The 19974-nt window shown below is 35.3% G+C and overlaps 1 protein-coding gene across 2 annotated transcripts in view; it reads left to right on the plus strand.

Annotated features, from left to right (window-relative positions):
* dock1 (dedicator of cytokinesis 1) overlaps positions 1–19974 on the plus strand; it is a 304321-nt gene that overhangs the window by 189042 nt on the left and 95305 nt on the right. For both annotated transcript variants that reach the window (XM_058793231.1, XM_058793232.1), the window contains exons 28-29: positions 4695–4796; positions 5599–5693. In XM_058793231.1, the coding sequence (XP_058649214.1) occupies positions 4695–4796; positions 5599–5693 (197 nt within the window). The remainder of the gene's footprint in view (positions 1–4694; positions 4797–5598; positions 5694–19974) is intronic.

Genomic DNA, 19974 nt, shown 5'->3' on the forward strand with positions numbered 1-19974 from the left:
TTTGGGATTTTCCTGCTTGATATTCAACTTCTGACCATAAAAGCTGCAACATTAATTGACATGCACTGTTCGCTCTGCAGGTGTTCGATTGACAGCATAGAAGTGCTGCAGCCAAATTGTAGCTGTAAATGATGCTTACAATGGCAGTTTCTGCTGTGCAGGTGTGCGATTATCACCAGCAGAGGACATTTTTGTGTTTTTGCAGCTGTTTCTGCAAATGTTTACTGTGGTGCTGTGCAATATTTGAATTGCGTTCAAGTGAGTGTTTGATAGTTTTGTGACTATCCTGTTTCAGTTTTAAGGTCTGAAGTGTCAAGGAATACAAGATTGAAAGTTTAAGCAAACTTTTAAAAACATTTTTTCCATTTAAATGTTGCATAGTGGAGTGTTATTCAGCAAGGACGCATTAAATCAGAAGTGACCAGTAAGGACATTTATAATGTTACAAAAGATTTCGATTTCAAATAAATACTGCCCTTTTAGTTTCTTTTCATCAAAGAATCCTGAAAACATGAAATGTATCACGGTTTCCGCAAAAATATGTTTTCAAACATTGATAATAATCAGAAATGTCTCTTGAGCAGCAAATAAGCATATTAGAATGATTTCTGATGGATCATGTGACACTGAAGACTGGAGTAATGATGCTGAAAATTCAGCTTTGATCAAAGAAATGCATTCAAATAGAATTGTTATTTTAAATTGTAATATTTCACAATTTTTAGTTTTTACGGGATATTTTGATCAAGTAAATGTAGCCTTATTGAGCATGAGCAACTTCTATTCAAAAACATTAAAAATGTCAAACTTTTGAAACCTTTTCTGTCACTATTGAAGAGTACACCAGTAGTATGCAAATCTGCATGCGGTCATATTTTCTGTCTTGATCAAAGTTGCTTTAATTGGCTTTTTGATTGGCTGTGCAAGGTGCTGGCCACTTCATAAACGTTTGTTTCCAGAGTTTCAGTGGTGTCTGGATATGTTATGTGTGTTTGATGATTCGCTGGTGTTGCACAGACTGACCTTGAGGAATCTCTGGAGCTGAAGTCGTTGAAACTCTTGAGCAAGATCTCATTCTTTCTCTCTGACTTTTATTTGATCGACCTCCTTAAGAAAACAGTTTCCATGGCAACGGGCTGAGGAGCACAACACAGATAAAGGGAGAGATGAACCTTAGAGGATGCAGCCTTTGTCTCTGTCTGCTGAGATGAGAGTGGATCGGCTGCAGGATTCCCGTCCGCTCAGAGAGAGAGAGGCCTGTCATCTGAACTCAATTAAAAGCCTTCTCCATCATTTCACCATTAATTCATGATGTTCATGTCACAATCTGAGAGCTACACATCTGCATACTGTTTCATCCAACCATCTGTCTACTGTTTTTTTCTTTCCATCCATCTTTTTCTTCCAGTCCTTCAATTTTTTCTTTTCTCCATTGATCTGATTTTCTTTCCTTCTATCCTTCATCCATCCATCCATCCATCTGTCAATTTATTTTCTTTCCATCCATCCATCCATCCATTTACTGTTTTTCTTACTGTCCGTACATCATCCATCCATTGTTTTTCTTTCCATCATCCATCCATCCATCCATTTGTTTTTCTATCCATCCATCCATTTATTTTTCTTTCTATCATCCACCAATCCATTTATTATTTTTCTTACCATCCATCAGTCCATTGTTCTTTTTTGCATCCGTCCATTTGTTTTGTTTCCATTCTTTTCTCATTCTTTTTTCTTTTCTCTTTTCATTCATCTTTTGTCTATCCATCCATCTATTTTTCTTTTTTCCTTCCATCTATTCATTGTTCGTTTCTTTTTCTTTTTTTTCTTTTCAATTCAAGTGAGCTTTATTGGCATGACTTGCACAGTATTGCCAAAGCATTGACTATTGCATGAACAAAGAACGAATTATTGTTATTATTATTATTATTATTATTATTATTATATAGTACAAGAATAGAGCTATAAATCAAGTAGATAATTACGTGGATACATTTTTTTTATTTTTTTTAAATAAACAAAATAAGAAAATAGTTAAGATTTGTCTTAGAGGTTTTGTCTGGCGTCAGCTCTTGTTCTGCACATCCAGTCTCTCCGACACATTTCTGAAGAGCAGATCGGGTCTCCGTGTGATCAGGTGATTTGAAGGACTCCGCTGCAGAGCAACTCAATCATGTGTAATTCCTGCATGAGTAATACACAGCAGGAATCTGTTATTTTCTAGTAAAAAACAGGATTCTTCATCAGGAGTAATGGCACGCTTACACACGCTGAATGAGAGAGTTATTATTCCTCACTTCAGATCTCACAGCAGGACACCATATCTGCGCATCACTCATTTCAGACGTGAACGGCTGCTGGTTTGGACTCATTTGAAGCCAGCGTTTACTGGCACTTTCATTCAGTTTTGGCTGCCTGTAGAAGAAACATTTCTGGCTCTGAATTACTGAGGTTTTTTCTGCCAGCGCTTCCATTCATGAATCTCATCTGTCCATCACTCAAATCACTCGCGTAATCCTCAGTTAACTCCTTAAATATTAATATAATAAGAACTGACCTATCGTTCGTCCTTGTCATTTTATCTTCTGTTTTTAGGTATCAGTGTAAGCTGTCAGCACTCCTTTGCTGTAGAAGATATTATTATCTTTACAGTACTTCACTCAATAATTACAGGCTTTCTTCAGCACTTTATACCATCATTTTTGGTTATGGAGTTAATAGTTAGGTGAGTAAATGATACGCTGGACTAAACCGGAGTTATCTTGACTTCACGGCATTGATATTGTGTTATGTGTGTGTGATGCTGGTCTTGTCTGTCATTATGAGTCCTGTTCAAACACAAAGGCTCAGATAGGATGTTCAGTAAACACAAATATTAGCTATGGAACCGCATTAGCAGAACGGCGAGGCACTAATCTCTCACTCCAGGCTAACTGTGTTTACTGTGTCTTTACACAGGCAGGAAAATAAACTTTGTGCCTCTCAAATACTGTAACTTCAGTGTTGAAGAGCATGAATATTTCACAAAAGACCCCAGTTTTACCTCTTCGGTCTTATCCTCTCCAGTCTTTTCTTCATACGGTGAGACGGAGAGAGAGAAAGAGGGGCGCTTGTCATGAACATGAGCTGTGTGTTGTGTTTCTGCTGAGTTATGTAGGCCAGACCTAATTACCGCTGCAGGAAAGACTTGCAAATGAAACGCGAGGAAACGCGGAATAGCCTCTGTCACACTTTCAAAGTGCAAAGGCTTCGTGTGCGGCTGGTTGCTGTTCGCAGTGTTTGCTCATGTGGAATCTGCTGGAAATTTTCTTCCTCCTTTTCAGATGGCTGCAAATTAGCAAAGATGAATGAAGTGCCTTTTAAAGTAAAAGGACTCCTACGCATTGTCATATTTAATTATTATTTTTTTTCTCCCTCAAGTACACTCACAATGTTAGTCAAGGTTTCTTCCATCAAAAACTTAATTTTAAATTTTCTACCCTCTTTCTGACCCTTTTAATTGAACTCTTTTTTTTTTTTTTTTTGGAAAAGGCTATTTTTGAAAGACAAGATGGAGAGAGAAAATGGATAATACATGAAGAAATGTAAGATGTTTTGCTGTAATAGTAATGAAAATCAGTTTTAAAAACTGCTGCATATTTTAAATTGTACTTTACAAATGTTCTTTACAATTTATTTTATATTTTATATATTTCATTTGTTTTTAAAAAATGGCAATATGCTATTAATAAATTAATGATAATTTGCTTAACTTATTAATATATGTTATTTAAAATTAATGTTTCACAATATTGCTGTTTTTACTGGGTTTTTTAGTTTTAGATTTGAGCATAAGACGCTTCATTAACATGTAAAAATCATGTTTCTAAACTCTTGACAATTACTACAAGTTTTACAGTTTAAAATATTTAAGTTGCATGTGAATATGAAACTTCAATAGTTTTTTTTTTTTTTTTTTAAGTGACAAAATATTTGAATCTATTTGACCAAGAACGTCAAAAATGTCCTCTGCAATAATGATTAAATTATTTAAAGAAACTATGCCTTTGCTTTTTGCTTGTTTTCAGGTTTTGTATTAAAATAGGCTTTATACTGTGTTATGCATTAGTTATTAACTTTCTCTCTTACTTACCTATCTTTAATATTACGTAAATCACATTTGAATAGTTTCCTCAGCAGGTAATGTGACACTTTCTAATACGCTGCACATATTTGATTTCCACTGCTTGTTCAAGGTGTTTTGCTGCCTTTTTGTTATGTTTTGAATCTTAAATGAGTTTTTCCCCTCCGTTTCATTTCTTAGCAATTGGGTTCTGGTTAATTGCATGTTATATTGGTCCCAATTCCCGCATGTGGGAAAGTGGAAGTATCATTAGATTCCTTTAGTGTGTCTCTGACTGCTGTAATCAGATTGGAGAAATATTGATGTCAAACACTCAGTGCTCACCACATTACTTTCTGTCAGAAGTGCTGTTAATGAGTAATACTTTTTGGAATTGCTGCACGTCTTCATTTTGTTCTGTCTCTCAGTGAAGTTCCTCATCGAGTGGCTGTTACGTGTGTGTGTGTGTGGTTCATTCTGAAGGGTTGATGGACCTTCAACAGCAGGTCTTTGCTCCTGTCAGTGTTTGATTGACAGGTGCTCTAGGTGTTCTGCTGTCACTGATCAGCTGTCTGTCTGTCTCTCTCTGCAGGGCAGTTTTGTGGCATGTATGACGGCCACTCTGCGGCAGATGGACGACTATCACTACACGCACCTCATCAGCACCTTTGGGAAGATGCGCACGGACGTGGTGGTGAGTTTCCATTCAATTCCAAGAAAAACTTCTCGAGGAACTCTTTACACCCACATGGAAACATTTTTAGCCATCAACCTGTGAACCAGTATTATAGCTGGACAAAAATACATGTGGGGGATCAAAGATAAGAGATCCCATTATGGTGTTCAAATCAAATTAATTTACAAAAGTGTTTTTATATACACAGAATCAAATATTACATGCAACTAAAGTGTCTACTTTAATGTTTCAAACAACTTTTGTAAAAATGCAATGTCAAAATTAATGTTAATGTTAATGTTAATTAATGTTTCATTGTTGTTCAGGGTAACACATTTATGTAAAAATGAAACGATGTAGTTATTCTGACCTGCACTTATCAAAATATATTAATGGAAAAAGTATTTATATTTAAAACGATTAAAAACGTATTGCTTACAAATGAGTCAAATGTAGTAGATGCGGCAAAGATTAAAGATTTAAAAAAAACAATTAATTAGTATTTTGGTGCTGCATGAATTACTGTTACACTGAATGATATTTTTGGTCTTCTGTAAATCATGAAGTCATTTTTTCTTAGAAAAAATGAAATTGTACAGGACACATTATAATGTCCAAAAAAAAGCAGCATTTAATACTATATTAAAAGCTGTTATTTATGTATTTACGTATGTATTTATTTACATTTAATAATTATATATAATATAATATAATATATATATTTTTTTTTAAATTGTATAAATGCCTTAAATGTTTGTTACAGATTTCTGCATGTTGTTGTCATGTCTGGTTCATCCCAAACATTGTGACTCTTCTTTAGGATTTCCTCATGGAGACGTTTATCATGTTTAAGGATCTCATTGGGAAGAACGTGTATCCTGCCGACTGGGTCATAATGAACATGATGCAGAATAAGTAAGTAGATGTGTTCAGTACTGTTTGCTGACTGGTGTTTCCTATGATGTGATGTTTCTGTTGCCCAGACTCTTTAGTCACCAGAGCAGAAAGCAGTCTGTGAGATGTGTTAGCAAGATTGTTGTTGATAAAATTGGAAGTACTGTTGCTTAATGTTAACTTGTTTGTTTAGGATGACTTTCTGTCAGCATTGATTTCTGCAAGTAAAATGGGTTGCCGGTGAGGTTTGATGTTGACTTAAATGAACTAGTTGAAATGCTGTTCATTCATTTAGCAAGTTTTTTCCTCACTTAGTTGAGTTGAGTTGATTTTCTGTTTTTGGTTTTGCGCTGGAGCAACATCAGAAACGTGCAGTCGTGTAGAGGGAGCATCGCTTACATTAACTCAATCTCTCTCTTCAACACATGCTGCTGTTGCTTAGAAACAGCAGTCAGAAATGGCCAAGAATATGTTTGTAAATATTTTTTATTTTTTTTCTCCCATCAGTGCAACATCAGTTAGTGTGTGTGTTGGGCATGTAGCGTTTCCGTGTGCACCTGTGTGAATTCGCTCTGTTCTCGCTCTGTCAGAAGTGTGGCTGCTGCTGAAATGAAAGCCATGAATTATGAATCTCGGTGTGTGTGTGTGTGTGTGTGTCTCTTGTTGTGTTTTGTTTTATTCATGCCTCTCTTCTCAACTCCTCTGCCAAACCGCGTCCAGCGTGACTGTGAAGATGAAGGTTTAGCGCTCTTTCACAGCCAGCAGGAAGTCAGACCTGAGTTTCCTGTCGCAGACTTGGAGAGTTTTCTGAGAGTCCCTGATCTGAAGCAACCGTTTACTTGTTTCACAGCGTAATTGTCATTTTTTATGTTGAAGCAGGAACAGTGCTGGGTAGGTACTGACTACATGTAATCTGGATTGCGTAATCAGATTCCAAATATTAAGTATGTGTTCTGTAATGAATTACGTTAAAAACTACAATTTTTGTCATGTAATCTGTATCAGACTACAATTTGTAAGTAATCAACCCAGCACTGAGCAGGCAGGAGTTCTTTCTTTTGCTCATAATTATTCTTAAACCAACTATTTTTGGTGCCTAACTTACGTGAATGATGCCTCAAACCGTGTGTCTTGTTGAGGACGTAGCAATGCACTAAAAATCTGTGATCTGCTGTTGGAAGTAAAGGGCAATCTTGTGTTTATTGTGTTTACATTTCTGCTTTTAGCTTAAGCTGCAGCCAGCGATCGCTGCTGTATTCCATCATAAGATACTTCTATGTGTCCGGAATGGACTTTCAGCTCGACAGCGCCCTCCGGCTTCGAGTATGAATGAAACATACACTGCATAGGAGTGTTTAGCGCTTCATAATGTTCACATCACCTCGTTTTGGATACGAATAAAATGACTATCTTGTCCCTTTGCATTTAAATATGGATTTACTCACATTAGTCCCTGAAAATGTTATGTTTTTGTGAAAACTTACACCGCTATCTGCATTAACAAATAACGTGTCCATGGCAACAGTAGATTTTTAACGGCAAAACCTGGGTCGCTGTTGTGAAATATACGGTTTCCCTTAACTAAGGGAATGGTTTAAGGGATTGTATGCAACACCCTCAAGTCATTCCCTTAGATAAGGGGAAATCATGCCTTAAGTGTCATACGTAAGGGAAAAACTTAAGGTGCTTTATGCAACCGGGCCCTGATCTTCAGATGTGCGAAGGTGATGAGAAGTTCTGATGTTCAAAGAGCAAAATAAGATCTTCTGTAAAGTTCTGAGTTATTTTCCCATTTATCTGTGCCGGTATTGAAGACATACTCTTTGGCAGGATGAAATGTTTGGATTTCTCCATGTGACTAACACGTTCCTGATGTATTCTTCTGCTGTGGAGCAATGCTGCTGGGATTGTGTTGGATTTGTGTGTCGGGGTCTGATTGGCGCAGAGGTCGGGGGTCAGGCTTTCATATTGGAATTCATAGTCGCGCTGCAGCCACCTGCGTGCCGGAGCGCTGATGGAAGACCCTCCACCCGCAGGTGCGGGAAAGTGGAGTCAACAGGTGCACCAGACTGCAGGAAAACAATGTACCGTCACCCTCTCTGTAACGCACTCAGTGGGCGTCACTGATGGAGGCGGATAAGCGCTTGTTTAGTGTGCCCTACTGCTCACCGACTCCATATTCACACTGACTGCAAACTGACACAGCAACTCCATTCACAGGTGAAAATCATCTCATTTCATTTCAATATTATTAATGATTTAACTTAACTAATATTTTAAAATTTAAGATTATAATTGTTCATGTCATACTTTAAAGGGATAGTTCACCCAAAAATGAAAATTATGTCATTAATTACCCACCCTCATGTTGTTCCAAACTCGTAAGACCTTCTTTTGCGCACAAAGTATTTTCGTAGCTTCGTAAAATGACTGAACCCCTGAAGTCACATGGATTATTTTACCGATCTCCTTGCTACATTTCTGGACCTTGATCATGTTAGGACCCTTGCTGTTTATGGAGGGTCTGAGAGCTCTCAGATTAATTTAATTTAATTTAATTTAATTTAAGTTTAAGAAGTTAATTTAAGTATGTTCATCTTTTTATTAAATAATTATAATAAACTATATTAGATTAAATTAAATTAGATGAAATGCTAGTTTCATTTTAGTTAAAATGTAAAAAATTTGAATACTGTTGTTCATTTTATACCTTATTTGTTTACAAAGCCTTAAATTGATTCACACTGAGAGCAATGAGACGCAGTAACTTGATTCACAGGTGAAAATCTGATTGTTTTTTAATTAAATAATTACATAAAATTCCATTTAAATTTTAAATGAATTTGAATCAAGTAATATTTTCAAATTTAGAATATTATTGTTCATCATACCCTGAGCGGTATTTGTCTACAAAGCCTTATATTTATGCTGTAACTGATTTATTCTGGGTGTTTGGATATTAAATGGCAGGAACAGTGCTGGGTAGTTACTGATTACAAGTAATAAAAAAAAAAAAACTGTAAAAATGACTCAAAAATATGGCACTTTGTCATACAGTGAATGTTCACAGGCTATGTGAGTGGGTTCAGGGGATGCTTTTGTTTTGTTGTAGCATCTTGTCGTGGTGTAAATACATGCCCGTAATGAACAGGCCTGTGCTGTGAATCAGTCTAATGCACCAGAAATAGTGTTTCTGTTTCTTCCAGAGTGTGATTAACACCTTCAGTCACATTCATCACAGAATGCAGGTGATGTGGAATGAAGATGCCTGCGCTCAGATAATGGACAATCCTAGATTAGATTTCACGTGATGTGGATGTGTGTTTATCCAGGTGAATTAACTCTTATGTTATAAAGTGGTTGGATGTGTTAGAGAAGAGTCCCATTATTACAGGTGTGATACTGACAACTGTGTGGATTTCAGATTTATGGTGCAAATATTTAGTGTTTGTGTACATTGCTTTGTTCGTGTAAAGTTAGTGTATAATCAGTTTTCTATATATCAGTACTTCTGTGCATAGTAATTGTTTTGTGGCTTGCATAAAATCTAAAGATGGTGCCGTCTTCACACATCACAAGCTCTCTCATTTCCCGTCTGGATTATCTATGCTAACTCTGAATTCATTTTAAAATCAGTTGATGTTTGAGCTGCAAGCTTTATGTATTTGAGCTTTGTTTCAGAAAAGTGTCTCAGGTTACTCTGAAATGTGATCCTGCGAGTTTTAAACACATTTTTATCCCAAAACCTGTCATCTCTCCAGCACGTCTCTCGTTAGGAATGAACTGCACCTGCTGATAGTGTTGTTTTAGCACACAGTTAATTATAGTAATTATGCAAATCAGGTAATGCCACAGTCACACCCATAAAATTCACATTATATTCAAAGAAATGTATGTGTGTTTGTTTATTTATTTTATTATTATTATTATTATTTATTTAGAATACACTACCTTTCAAAAGTTTGAAGTTGGTAAGATTTGTTTCTGAAAGTCCCTAATGCTCAACATGCATTTATTTGATCAAAAATGCAGTAATAATTTGGAATATTATTGCTATTTTTTGCTTTTGTTATATATTTTATTCCTATAATGGCAAAACTTCATTTTCAGCAGCCAATTTAATTTAACCCCACATTAATGTATGCTTGCTGTATAAAAGGAAGATTACAACATGTCTATATGTACATATATATGTATATACTGTGTGTGTGTATGTATATATAAATACACACACATGCTTGTATATATTTCAGAAAAATGATATTTTATATATTAAATATATTAATTTATAATATAAATTATATGAATATAAATATAGACATGTAAATACATGTAATTTTTTCAAAATATATACTGTACGTGTGTATTTATATATACATAATAAATATACACAGAACACACACATATTATGTAAACACAGTTTTATTTTGGATGTGATTAATCGTTTGACAGTACTAATATATGTATATACATATATACACACTAGATTTTATAAAGAATTTTAAAAAAATTATATATTTAATATACTAAAGCACACACATAAATTAAAATATAAATTTTATATTTATCCTTGCTAAATAAAAATAAAATATTTAAAAATAGAGTATAAAATAATGAAAATTTAGTTTAATAATTGTGCATAATTTAATGTATATTTTATGAATTTATTTATTTTGTTTGACTGTAAGATGCAGAGTTTTGTGCAGTAAAGTGTGCTAAAGTTGTGATTTTATGGGGTTTTTTTATTCGCCCTGTATGTTTTTCTCTCTCTGGTGAGAGAAAGAAACATTGTAGCTCAGTATAGTTTTGTATTTCAAAAAACTAGCTAGATTAACTCTTGTCCTCTGGAGAGCTGGAGGTGCTTTCGTTGTAAACTGCAGTTTTTATGATCGTGGTTTCGGTGTGAAAGTTAGCAATGCATTATTAAGAGCACGTCTCTGCCCTGCATAAAGTCTCATAAAGTTTGTGATTTTTACCTCCAGAGATTGGCTTTTGTGATGTCAGCATTTCATCTGCTTATAAAACGGTTGGGCTGCTTCCTCCCCGTGTTGCCGGAGGACATCATGTCTTTCTGATAGTAGCTGATTCTCGCTCTTGTTTCTCAGTCTCTCTGTGTAGTTTGGTGAGCGTGACCTTTCTCAGGTTGAGAACTGCTCTCCATTCAGCCAGTGTGACTCAATTTGCACATGATGACATTTGTTGTTTGCTCGCTGCTTGCTGTTGTTGCAGGCCTCTTGTGATTCAGAATGAACTTTATAAAAAAAAAGCACAAAAGAAACAAACAAAGAATGCGAAAGGTCCCTCAAGAATGCTCTGTTCTCTGCGTGATTCAGGGTTGACCTGTTTGACTGAGTGAATCGCATGGTTTGCATGAGATGTTCCTTGAAATGCCCTAGTTGTAAAATTAATAAACAGTTTTGTCACAGATTAAAGTAGTTTTATTGCAATAGATGTGTCTTGTAATGAGCACTTGTGTTCATTTGTTTTAGTATTATTTATATAATGTATTATTATGGTTTTTAGTATTTTGAATTAGATTTTATTTTTCTATTTTCATTTTAGATTTGATGTTTTTGTCATTTTTATGTCTTTTTATCAGTTTTAAGTTTTTAGTTAGGAATAAAAAAAAATTAAAGGGCTTCTTATATTTTGCTTTGCTTAATTTTTTTGTTTCAAGTAATGATATAATTAATTTTATTTATTAATTTTATTTTTGATAATATAATAACCCAAGTATTTTCACACTACAGCTTTTGGTGTAGTCACTTTGTTGAGGTTTGTTTGGACAATGTTTTCCTAAACTCTGCCACTTTTTTTTTTTTTTTTTATCATTGCTACTACCGTTTATTCGTTTGCTTTATTTATTTTTTTATTTTCTTTTTGTTTTTAGCCTAGACCAACTCTCAAACAGAAAAAAGCTTTGCCAAAATTGTATTTTTCATTTATCACATATTTTAGTTCTGTTCTTTTAATAAGAATATATATATAAAAAAAAAAATCTTTATTTTAATTGCCAGTGAGAAGCATGCAGAGCACACAGCACTAGTTACTCTGAAATGAGAATGAGCTGAAAACAGAAGAGGAGTGTTTCTCTGACCCCGTGACCCTGATCATCAGTTTCTCCCGCTCTCATTAATGTTTACAGGCACATCACTAAAACTGGCCTTGCCAGCGTGACTTCAGTGTCATTGCTTTGCTCTCTCTCTCTCTCTCTCTCTGGCCCTGAATGAGCAGTGAAGGCCCTGCACAACTCTCAAACAGACAGATGTAGAATTATTTCATTTTCACACAAAATTACAGCAGAATCAGACGAACATGCAAAGCTGATGCCTTTCTGAGTGCATTGATGCATGAAATCGATCCTGTGTAGCTGGAAGCGTCTGCATTCACATACACACATAGAATATGTTTCCAGTGCTCTCTCTCATGCTTGAGTAAGTGTTGTTTGTATTTTGTTGTGCCGTTTATCTTCTGTGTGGTCGGGTGCTGAAGTTATTCACTTGTAGTGATTGAAAGGCTCTGAGGTGTAATGGCTTAGATGCCAATCTTATTATGAGCCGGAGAGCACTGGCAGTGTGAAGTGCTTCTCCATCAGCCGGGCCAAACACCTCCAAACCAGCTCACACCTTTGACATCTCCAGCTGTGGATCACATTAACCCTTCAGATTGTCTCCAGGCTCACTTGCTTGGCATTCTCATGTATCAAAACATCTGCAGTTTCAAAAAGCCCCTCTAATCTCAGCGGGTCGTGTTTTGTTTTCAAAGCTCTGATGGTTATCAGCCGTAATCTCGGTGTTCCTCCTCTGTGTGATTCTTAATCTTTCCCTGAAACACCTCCATCAGCTCTCTGGCTTTGAGCCTTATTATTCTCAAATGTACTCTTCCAAATGACAATCAGAATTGCTTTTGGTGAGTAAATAGGCTAAAACTTAGTTACTCGTCTATTTTGTTGCGTTTGTTTCTGTGCTTATGCCTGTGTTTGTCTATGCAGAACTAGCCACTACAAGACTAGGGTGTTTTAAGTGTTGCTATGCAGTTGCTATGATGTTGTTGTGTGTTTTTAGAGTGTTGCTATGCTGTTGCTAAGTTGTTTTATGTTTTTAGAGTGTTTTGATTGTGCTTTGAGTGTTTTAGAGTGTTACTATGCAGTTGCTAAGGTGTTTCGAGTGTTTTGAGTGTTGCTATGCAGTTGTTAAGGTTTTTCAAGTTTTTAAGGTGTTTTGAGTGTTGCTATGGATTTGCTAAGGTGTTTTGAGTTTTTAGGGTGTTTCTAGGGTGTTTTACAGTGTTATGCAGTTGCTAAGATTTTTTCGAGTTTTAAAGTGTTTCTATGCAGTTGGTGTTTTGAGTGTTTTTACCGTTGCTATGCAGTTGCTATAGAGTTTTTAGAGTGTTGCTATGCCGTTGCTAGGGTGTCTGTAGTTTATTAGTTTTAAAAATGTGTCTCGGGCCTCCTGCCTTCTGTTGTGTTCCGTTGCACTTTATCAATCTGTTGACTTTTTAGTCTCAAAATGTTAACATTGCACACATGCTAGCATCAAACTCTATTGAAGTCGGTTGCTGTATGATGTCATTTCTGAGTCTGTTAGCATGCTCCCTATGTAGGCAGTTGATATCAGGGCAGCTCAGTATGTTTTGGAGTGGAGTCTGTGGATCTGTGAACAGTAGTGTGTAGACCAGTGGCTTTCAAACTTGTTCCTCGGGACCCACAGCTCTGCACAGTTTGCATGTCTCCCTCATCTGACACGCTCATTTGAGTTCATGGAGCTCTTTCCTAATGAGCTGATGATCTGAAGGTGATCAGGTGTGTAAATTAGGGAGACATGCAAAATGTGCAGAGTTGTGGGTCCCGAGGAACAGGATTGAAAATCACTGGTGTAGACTAGTATGCCAGCGATAGTAAACCAACAGCTGCTGGACAGATTACGCCTGTTTCACACATACTCCGTTTGTGGTGCGTATTTTTTTCCGCACCCATGTTAACGGATTAAAACGTTCACACTGCACGCGGTTGCAGTGCGTCTGCAGCAGTGCAGCGATCGTTTCCGCAACGAGTCTATTTTTGCTGTGCTGCATGCGCTGAATTAAAGTTACAGCGCTTTGTTCACGTTAAAAAATGAACATGGATTGACATGGAAATGTAGTAATTTCACAATAAATAGATATAATTCAAGTCTACTGTGTTTCACTGGCGTTTTGGCTAGGTTTAAAACAAAGAAAAGTGCACTTTTAGATAAACAAGGAAACGTATCGAGGGGTGAGAACCAGAAGCGTGTAAGTGACATTTCACCAACTTTACAGGAGAGCCAAAACACAAATTTGACCATAGTTTGATCTGACTTTGTGTACTGATTTCAATTGTTTATAATACAAATTTGTACACTCGTGGATGACAGTACATTTGACAGTAGAAAGAGCTCATTAAGAGCTTTCATTTGATGTATATATCTCCATTTCACCAAAAATGTCACTTGCACCCTTCTGGCTGTATCCCCTCGATATGCACTTGTGTCTTGTGGAGGTAGAAAGACCTGCGGGACTGTTTGTAATAAAGATTTAAATGTAAAAGGCACGAGAGCCGACTGTTTCTGTCAGTTGTAAGTTTTAATTTAAAATATTTGTGAAAAGTAGGCGATATGCTGTGTTTAAATGTGTGTCCACTTGCTTGAGCAACTTAATAGACAGATCTATAGACAATTAATTGAATACTTTGTTTATATTAATTGAGTTTAAACGTGAATGTCAATGAAAGATTGTGTAACTGTACTGTGATAAGAGGATCACTACAATGCTGAAAAAGCACTTTAAGTATATATGCAAACAAAATAATGGATAAATGTTGTGTCTGTCTGTGGTAAACAGGAGCGGACTGCAAACTTGTCCTGTGTGAAAGCACAATGAGTCAGTGCTGCTTCTGCAAACGGAGCATGTGTGAAACAGGCGTTAGTTCCACTCACACCATCGCTCAGTCTCTCTCTGCAATGCAGCATCTGAGCTACAACATCACTTATGCTCTTTTTTTGTCAACCGATGGATTGCTGATCTACCTTTTGCAGTGCTAAGAGATCACTGAACATGTATGAATAAGCCATATTCATACAGAAATATTCTCAGTGGGTGTGATTGTAAAGTAACGGCCAAATTCAATAAAGAAATGACATTTTCTTCACCTTTAGATGCCTAGAAATGACTGGAATGGTTGTAATTAATTGCATTTATGAATGACTGTCACATGGAACTGATCAATTTAATTTATCAATTTAGAATTTATTCAGCTCTGATAATTATGCAGGGAATATTAATGAGCATGTTAATATTAGTCAGCCTGTAATCCTATAATGCACTCGTGAATTGGAAAAGCAGACAATCCATTCATGTTTTGTAATTTTATTTTCCCTTATTCTCGTTTTTCGTTCTGGGAAAACTGTTCCAAACGGCTGCAGTTCACACAATTACGTGCTTGAGTACTTTTCTCATTTTCCTAACCAGAAGAGACCACCATCATTTTTACATTTTACATGAGTAACCAATGTCATATGCATTAAAGAACAATATAAAATTAATTTTAAAAGCTTTTTCTCTCTAGTTCAACAATTCAAACTGTGATCAAATAGCATGCATCATTTATTTCTTCTTTTTTTCCTCAATAATGCACCCATAATGACCGCATACAAGCACTTGTGAATAATGTTTCATATTATCCTTAAGCTCATATGCAAAAGTAATAATTAGCTCTAAGTTTTTTATTTTAAATTTTTTTTCTGGTCTCTCTACATTGATCAGTCTAGATAGTAGTTGTTGTTGTTGTTGTTGTTGTTGTTTTTATTTTTTGTTTTTTTTTATATAAAGTCTTTTCTGCTGCATTTATTTAATCAAAAATACTGGGAAAACGGTCTTCAGTGTCACATGATCCTTCGGAAATCATTCTAGTATGCTGATTTTCTGCTCAAGACATGATTATCAATTTCTTATTAGAATATTCCTTTGTTTGCTTAGCCACATGCTAATGCTTTTTCACAGTGTCATGTATTGTTTTTTTTTTTTTGCTGGACTCCACAGTGTACACAGCATTAGCCGTAACTCCTGGGTGAATTAAAAGGTGCAGCAGATTTAATTATGAGCTGAACTTCAATTTTCAGGATAATTACATGGTGACTTTATGTCTTGAGGAAGTTGGGATGTGTGATGGAGTCTCAGCGCTCGTTCCTCTGAGCCCAATTACTCATAATCCAGAGCTTCTCCTCCAGAGACATTGTGTAAGGTCTCAGTCAGAGAGGTGGAGCGTCAGTGGAAGAGTGAACTGAAGTTCAGCACAATATCAAACACATGCAGTCATGTCTGCGGAAAAACGTGTCAGACTCCAACTTGTGTGAAGAAAATGTTTCTTGGGTTGAATGTAGGGCTGTCCAGGTTAAAGCAATAAGTACGTATTAATGCTGTGCGGTTAACGCAGGTTCTATTTTTGACCCTATGAACCACCTGTAGTTCAAGCCAGGGTTGCCAGATCTGCGGTTTTCCCTTCAGCAAGCATTATTTGTAGCTCATTTCCTACTCCATAATCGCAAAGTGCTTTGTCCTTTGTTACTTCTGATATGAAAAAAAAAACAAAAAGACTGAGCTTTCAAATCTGGTACATTTTCTCACAAAGTTCAAACAATAAATGCCGTTTTGGCGCTCTTAAATGTGGCGCAAGAGATCGCTGTAGCCGTTTCAGTTCAAGCGGCAGCGCTAGTCTCTTCTGCTTTAATGCAAGTCGTTGCTCAAAATAAACAAGAATGAACATCAGAAGGTATGTTGAATGATGCAGTATAATTTACTGAAATGTATCATGTCTCATATACTGTAATCATATATTACAAATGAAATAGACGTTAAATAAAACAGCTTATGAACTATGTCTCTTAACGTTGCATTTACCTCAGGAAAGTTAAAGGAGTCATATGATGATGCTAAAAATAACATTGTTGTGTATTTGGTGTAATGCAATGTTTACACGGTTTAAGGTTCAAAAAACACATAATTTTACTCGTACTGTACATTATGGTTGCTTCTCTCTGAAACGTGTTCGATCTTTACAAAGCTCATCGTTCTGAAAAGCGAGGTGTGCGCTGATTGGCCAGCTATCCAGTGCATTGGTTGTTTACTGATCTAAATGAAAAGAGTTTAATTAACACTTTGAATGAATAGTTTGTTTGAATCACTGAACGTAATCATGAGTGATTTGTTATGATTATGATAAACAGCAGACATGTTTCTGCAGTGCTGTAATGCTTTGCGGTGTCTGGTGTTGGTTAGTTTTGCTCACTTTTACCGCTAGTCACATTTTGCCCTTCTGTTCTGCTGTATCTGCTCACCTGTTTTCAGATGCATACAGTGATGCTATCAAAGTTCAAGTTTGTACCATTTTTGTGAGTGTTGGACCTCTGTCTGGGATTGGTGACCTCAGAAATGCATATGATGGCTCTGTCGTTCAGGTAAAGGTCGAGTTATTTCCATCGTATGCCGTGTCGTCTTTGTTGTCATTTAGTGCTTTATTTTATGTGGTATTTCAGAGGGAGAGGGAGCACGTCGGGTCTCGGGCCTTGAAACCAAACGTTGGGAATTCATTTAGAGAGCATTTCAGCAGAGTCACTAAAGGTTAAAGAAGGAAGTCACCCTTAAAGAAAGATGGAGATAGTCTGTGCTGCTGTGTGATTCTCAGCGGTCAGTTTAATTATAGCAGGATGTTTGATATGAAGAGCTGGCACTGATATCAGATGAGTGTGGGATGTTGATTATTTCATGTTTGTTCTTACTTATTTAACGCTTCTCTGAAGTAGTGCGGCTTCCTGTTTAATTATTTCCCAGGACTGCATTGCTAGATGCCATTTGACTTTCTGCGCGTGAGTTTGTCTTCTCTGATTTTCTTTTTTCTTTTATTTAGATTTAGATCAAAGTTAGGTTTCCTCTGTTTTTGAGCTTAAAGAACTATACCCTTGAAAAGCAAATTATACTCACCTTTAAAGATTAGTTAGAATAATTTTATCCAATTTATACTGTGAAAAATTATAAATATACAATTTATGCTGTGACAATTTATTTATTTTTTCTTATAAATATTATAGTTGTGTAAAATATTACTTGGAAAATATTCAGTATTGCATTTATTATTATTTTTGTTGTACTCATTATAGTGCTGTAGTGTTAGATTTATTTATTTATTATTAAATGTATAATGTAATTTGAAAAAAAATCTTTATTCTGTATTGCATTACATTCTTACAATTTTTGTACTCACTATAGTACTGTAGTGTTAGGTGTATGTTTGTTTACGATTACATTTTATTAATGTTAAATTTGTTTAAATATTATTTGTAAAATATTCAGTTTCTATTACGTTGCATGACTATGCATTGGTTTTGTACTTAATATACTACTTTAGTGTTAGATGAATTAATTTAAATATTTTATTTAGTGCTGTCAATCGATTAAAAAATGTAATCACGTTAATCACAGTCATGAATCATGATTAATCGCAAATTTAAAATACTAGGATTTACCTGTAAATGTGTTGAAAAAGAAATGCATGACAAACTAGTTTAAGGAAACAGAACCTTTCACACTTCCGCCAGGTATGAGACATAATCCTTATTCTTTTATCATTATTCTTTTGTTTTTATTCAGCCATTATCAGCCTTTATACTGGCAATAAAACGTTTACCAAGCCACATCACTTCAATCCCAGTATACATTTACCCAACTATTATCAAAAGTATTTCTAAATAAAGTGAAGTATTATGACAAAATGCATTATGAAGAAGAATTGGACCTGTTCTGCAGCTGCATTAGAGCTAACATTAGCATCATCCTTCATAAGACAATTTATGAGATTAATAGTGCACTTTTACTCAGAACTCACTTCAAACCACCATCGAGTGTTTGTAATAACTTCCTTTTACGATCACATGTGGAATTTGGTCGTTTACTGTTGTTAAAATATGCTATTTATAGCCTTTTATATCGCTGCACAAATTAGAATTTCAGATGTACACATCCTTCTAAAGAAAATCACATACAAATATCCTATCGTAATCGTGTGCTTATTATCTTATATAATCTATAGTGGCTGTTGTCATGTTTATTTCTGCTGTGTAAAAACCATGTATGCTCTGCTGAAACTCACGTTGTTTGTGATGTTACCGCCTCTCCGTTCTTAAGTCGTCAGGGATACATTCCAAGTATAATACACATTAGTAAAAGGATCCATTTTAATTTTTATTTGTCTATATACACCTTGGGCGGCCACGGTACATTATAAAAGTAGGCCAAAAAATAATTTAATTTGCATTTAAAAAAAATTGATTAATCGCATGCGTTAACGTTGGCATCCCTAATTTTATTATTATTATTAATGTGTGCAATATTATTTGTAAAATATTAGTGTAAGAATTGTAATTTTCTATTATTATTACGTTGTTGTTATTACGTTATTATTAGGTGGTGGTGGTGGTTGTTTTTTGGGATAGTATCATTTTTTTGTGCTATAGTATTGTAGTGTTAGATTTATTGGTAACACTTTACAATAAGGTGTCATTTGTTAACATTAGTTAATGTATTAACTAACATGAACAATGCATTTATTACACTATTTATTAATCTTTGTTAATGTTAATGAAAATACAGTTGTTCATTGTTTATTCATGTTAGTTCACAGTGCATTAACTAATGTTAACAAATGCAACTTGTGATTTTAATAATGCATTAGTAAATGCTGAAATTAACATTAACTAAGATTAATAAATGCTGTAGAAGTATTGTTCATTCTTAGTTCATGTTTACTAATGTTGTTAACTAATGAACCTTATTGTAAAGTGTTACCGATTTATTTAATTGTTTTTTTATTTTACAATAATTTTTTTCTTTCATTGGACCCCAGTTTGAAAACCCCTGGTCTAAACAGCTAGTTAAAACCAGTCGATTCTAAGCAAGTTTAGTATAATCAGGTTTATGAATAATGCTAGCATGATGATTGAACGGTAGCATGTGACATTTGTAGTGGATTCTATCAGTAAGATGATGAATTCTGAGGGAGATCTTTTCTTTATGCTTGATAGATAATTATTTATCAGATCACAAAGCTAAATTGCAGTGATGTTATTTGATGAATCGGTCTGGCAGTGGAGGTTTGACCTTGCTTTATCTTTAAGCACAAAAATGAGCCGGAGTCTATTCATGCTAGCATGCTAATGGATGCTGATGGCTATCGCGGCTGCTTTCTGAACTCAGTTAGCAGCGTGATTGTGTGATAAACTCTCATTAGCAT

Source organism: Onychostoma macrolepis, chromosome 12, assembly GCF_012432095.1.
Source record: "Onychostoma macrolepis isolate SWU-2019 chromosome 12, ASM1243209v1, whole genome shotgun sequence".
Taxonomy (NCBI): Eukaryota; Metazoa; Chordata; class Actinopteri; order Cypriniformes; family Cyprinidae; genus Onychostoma; species Onychostoma macrolepis.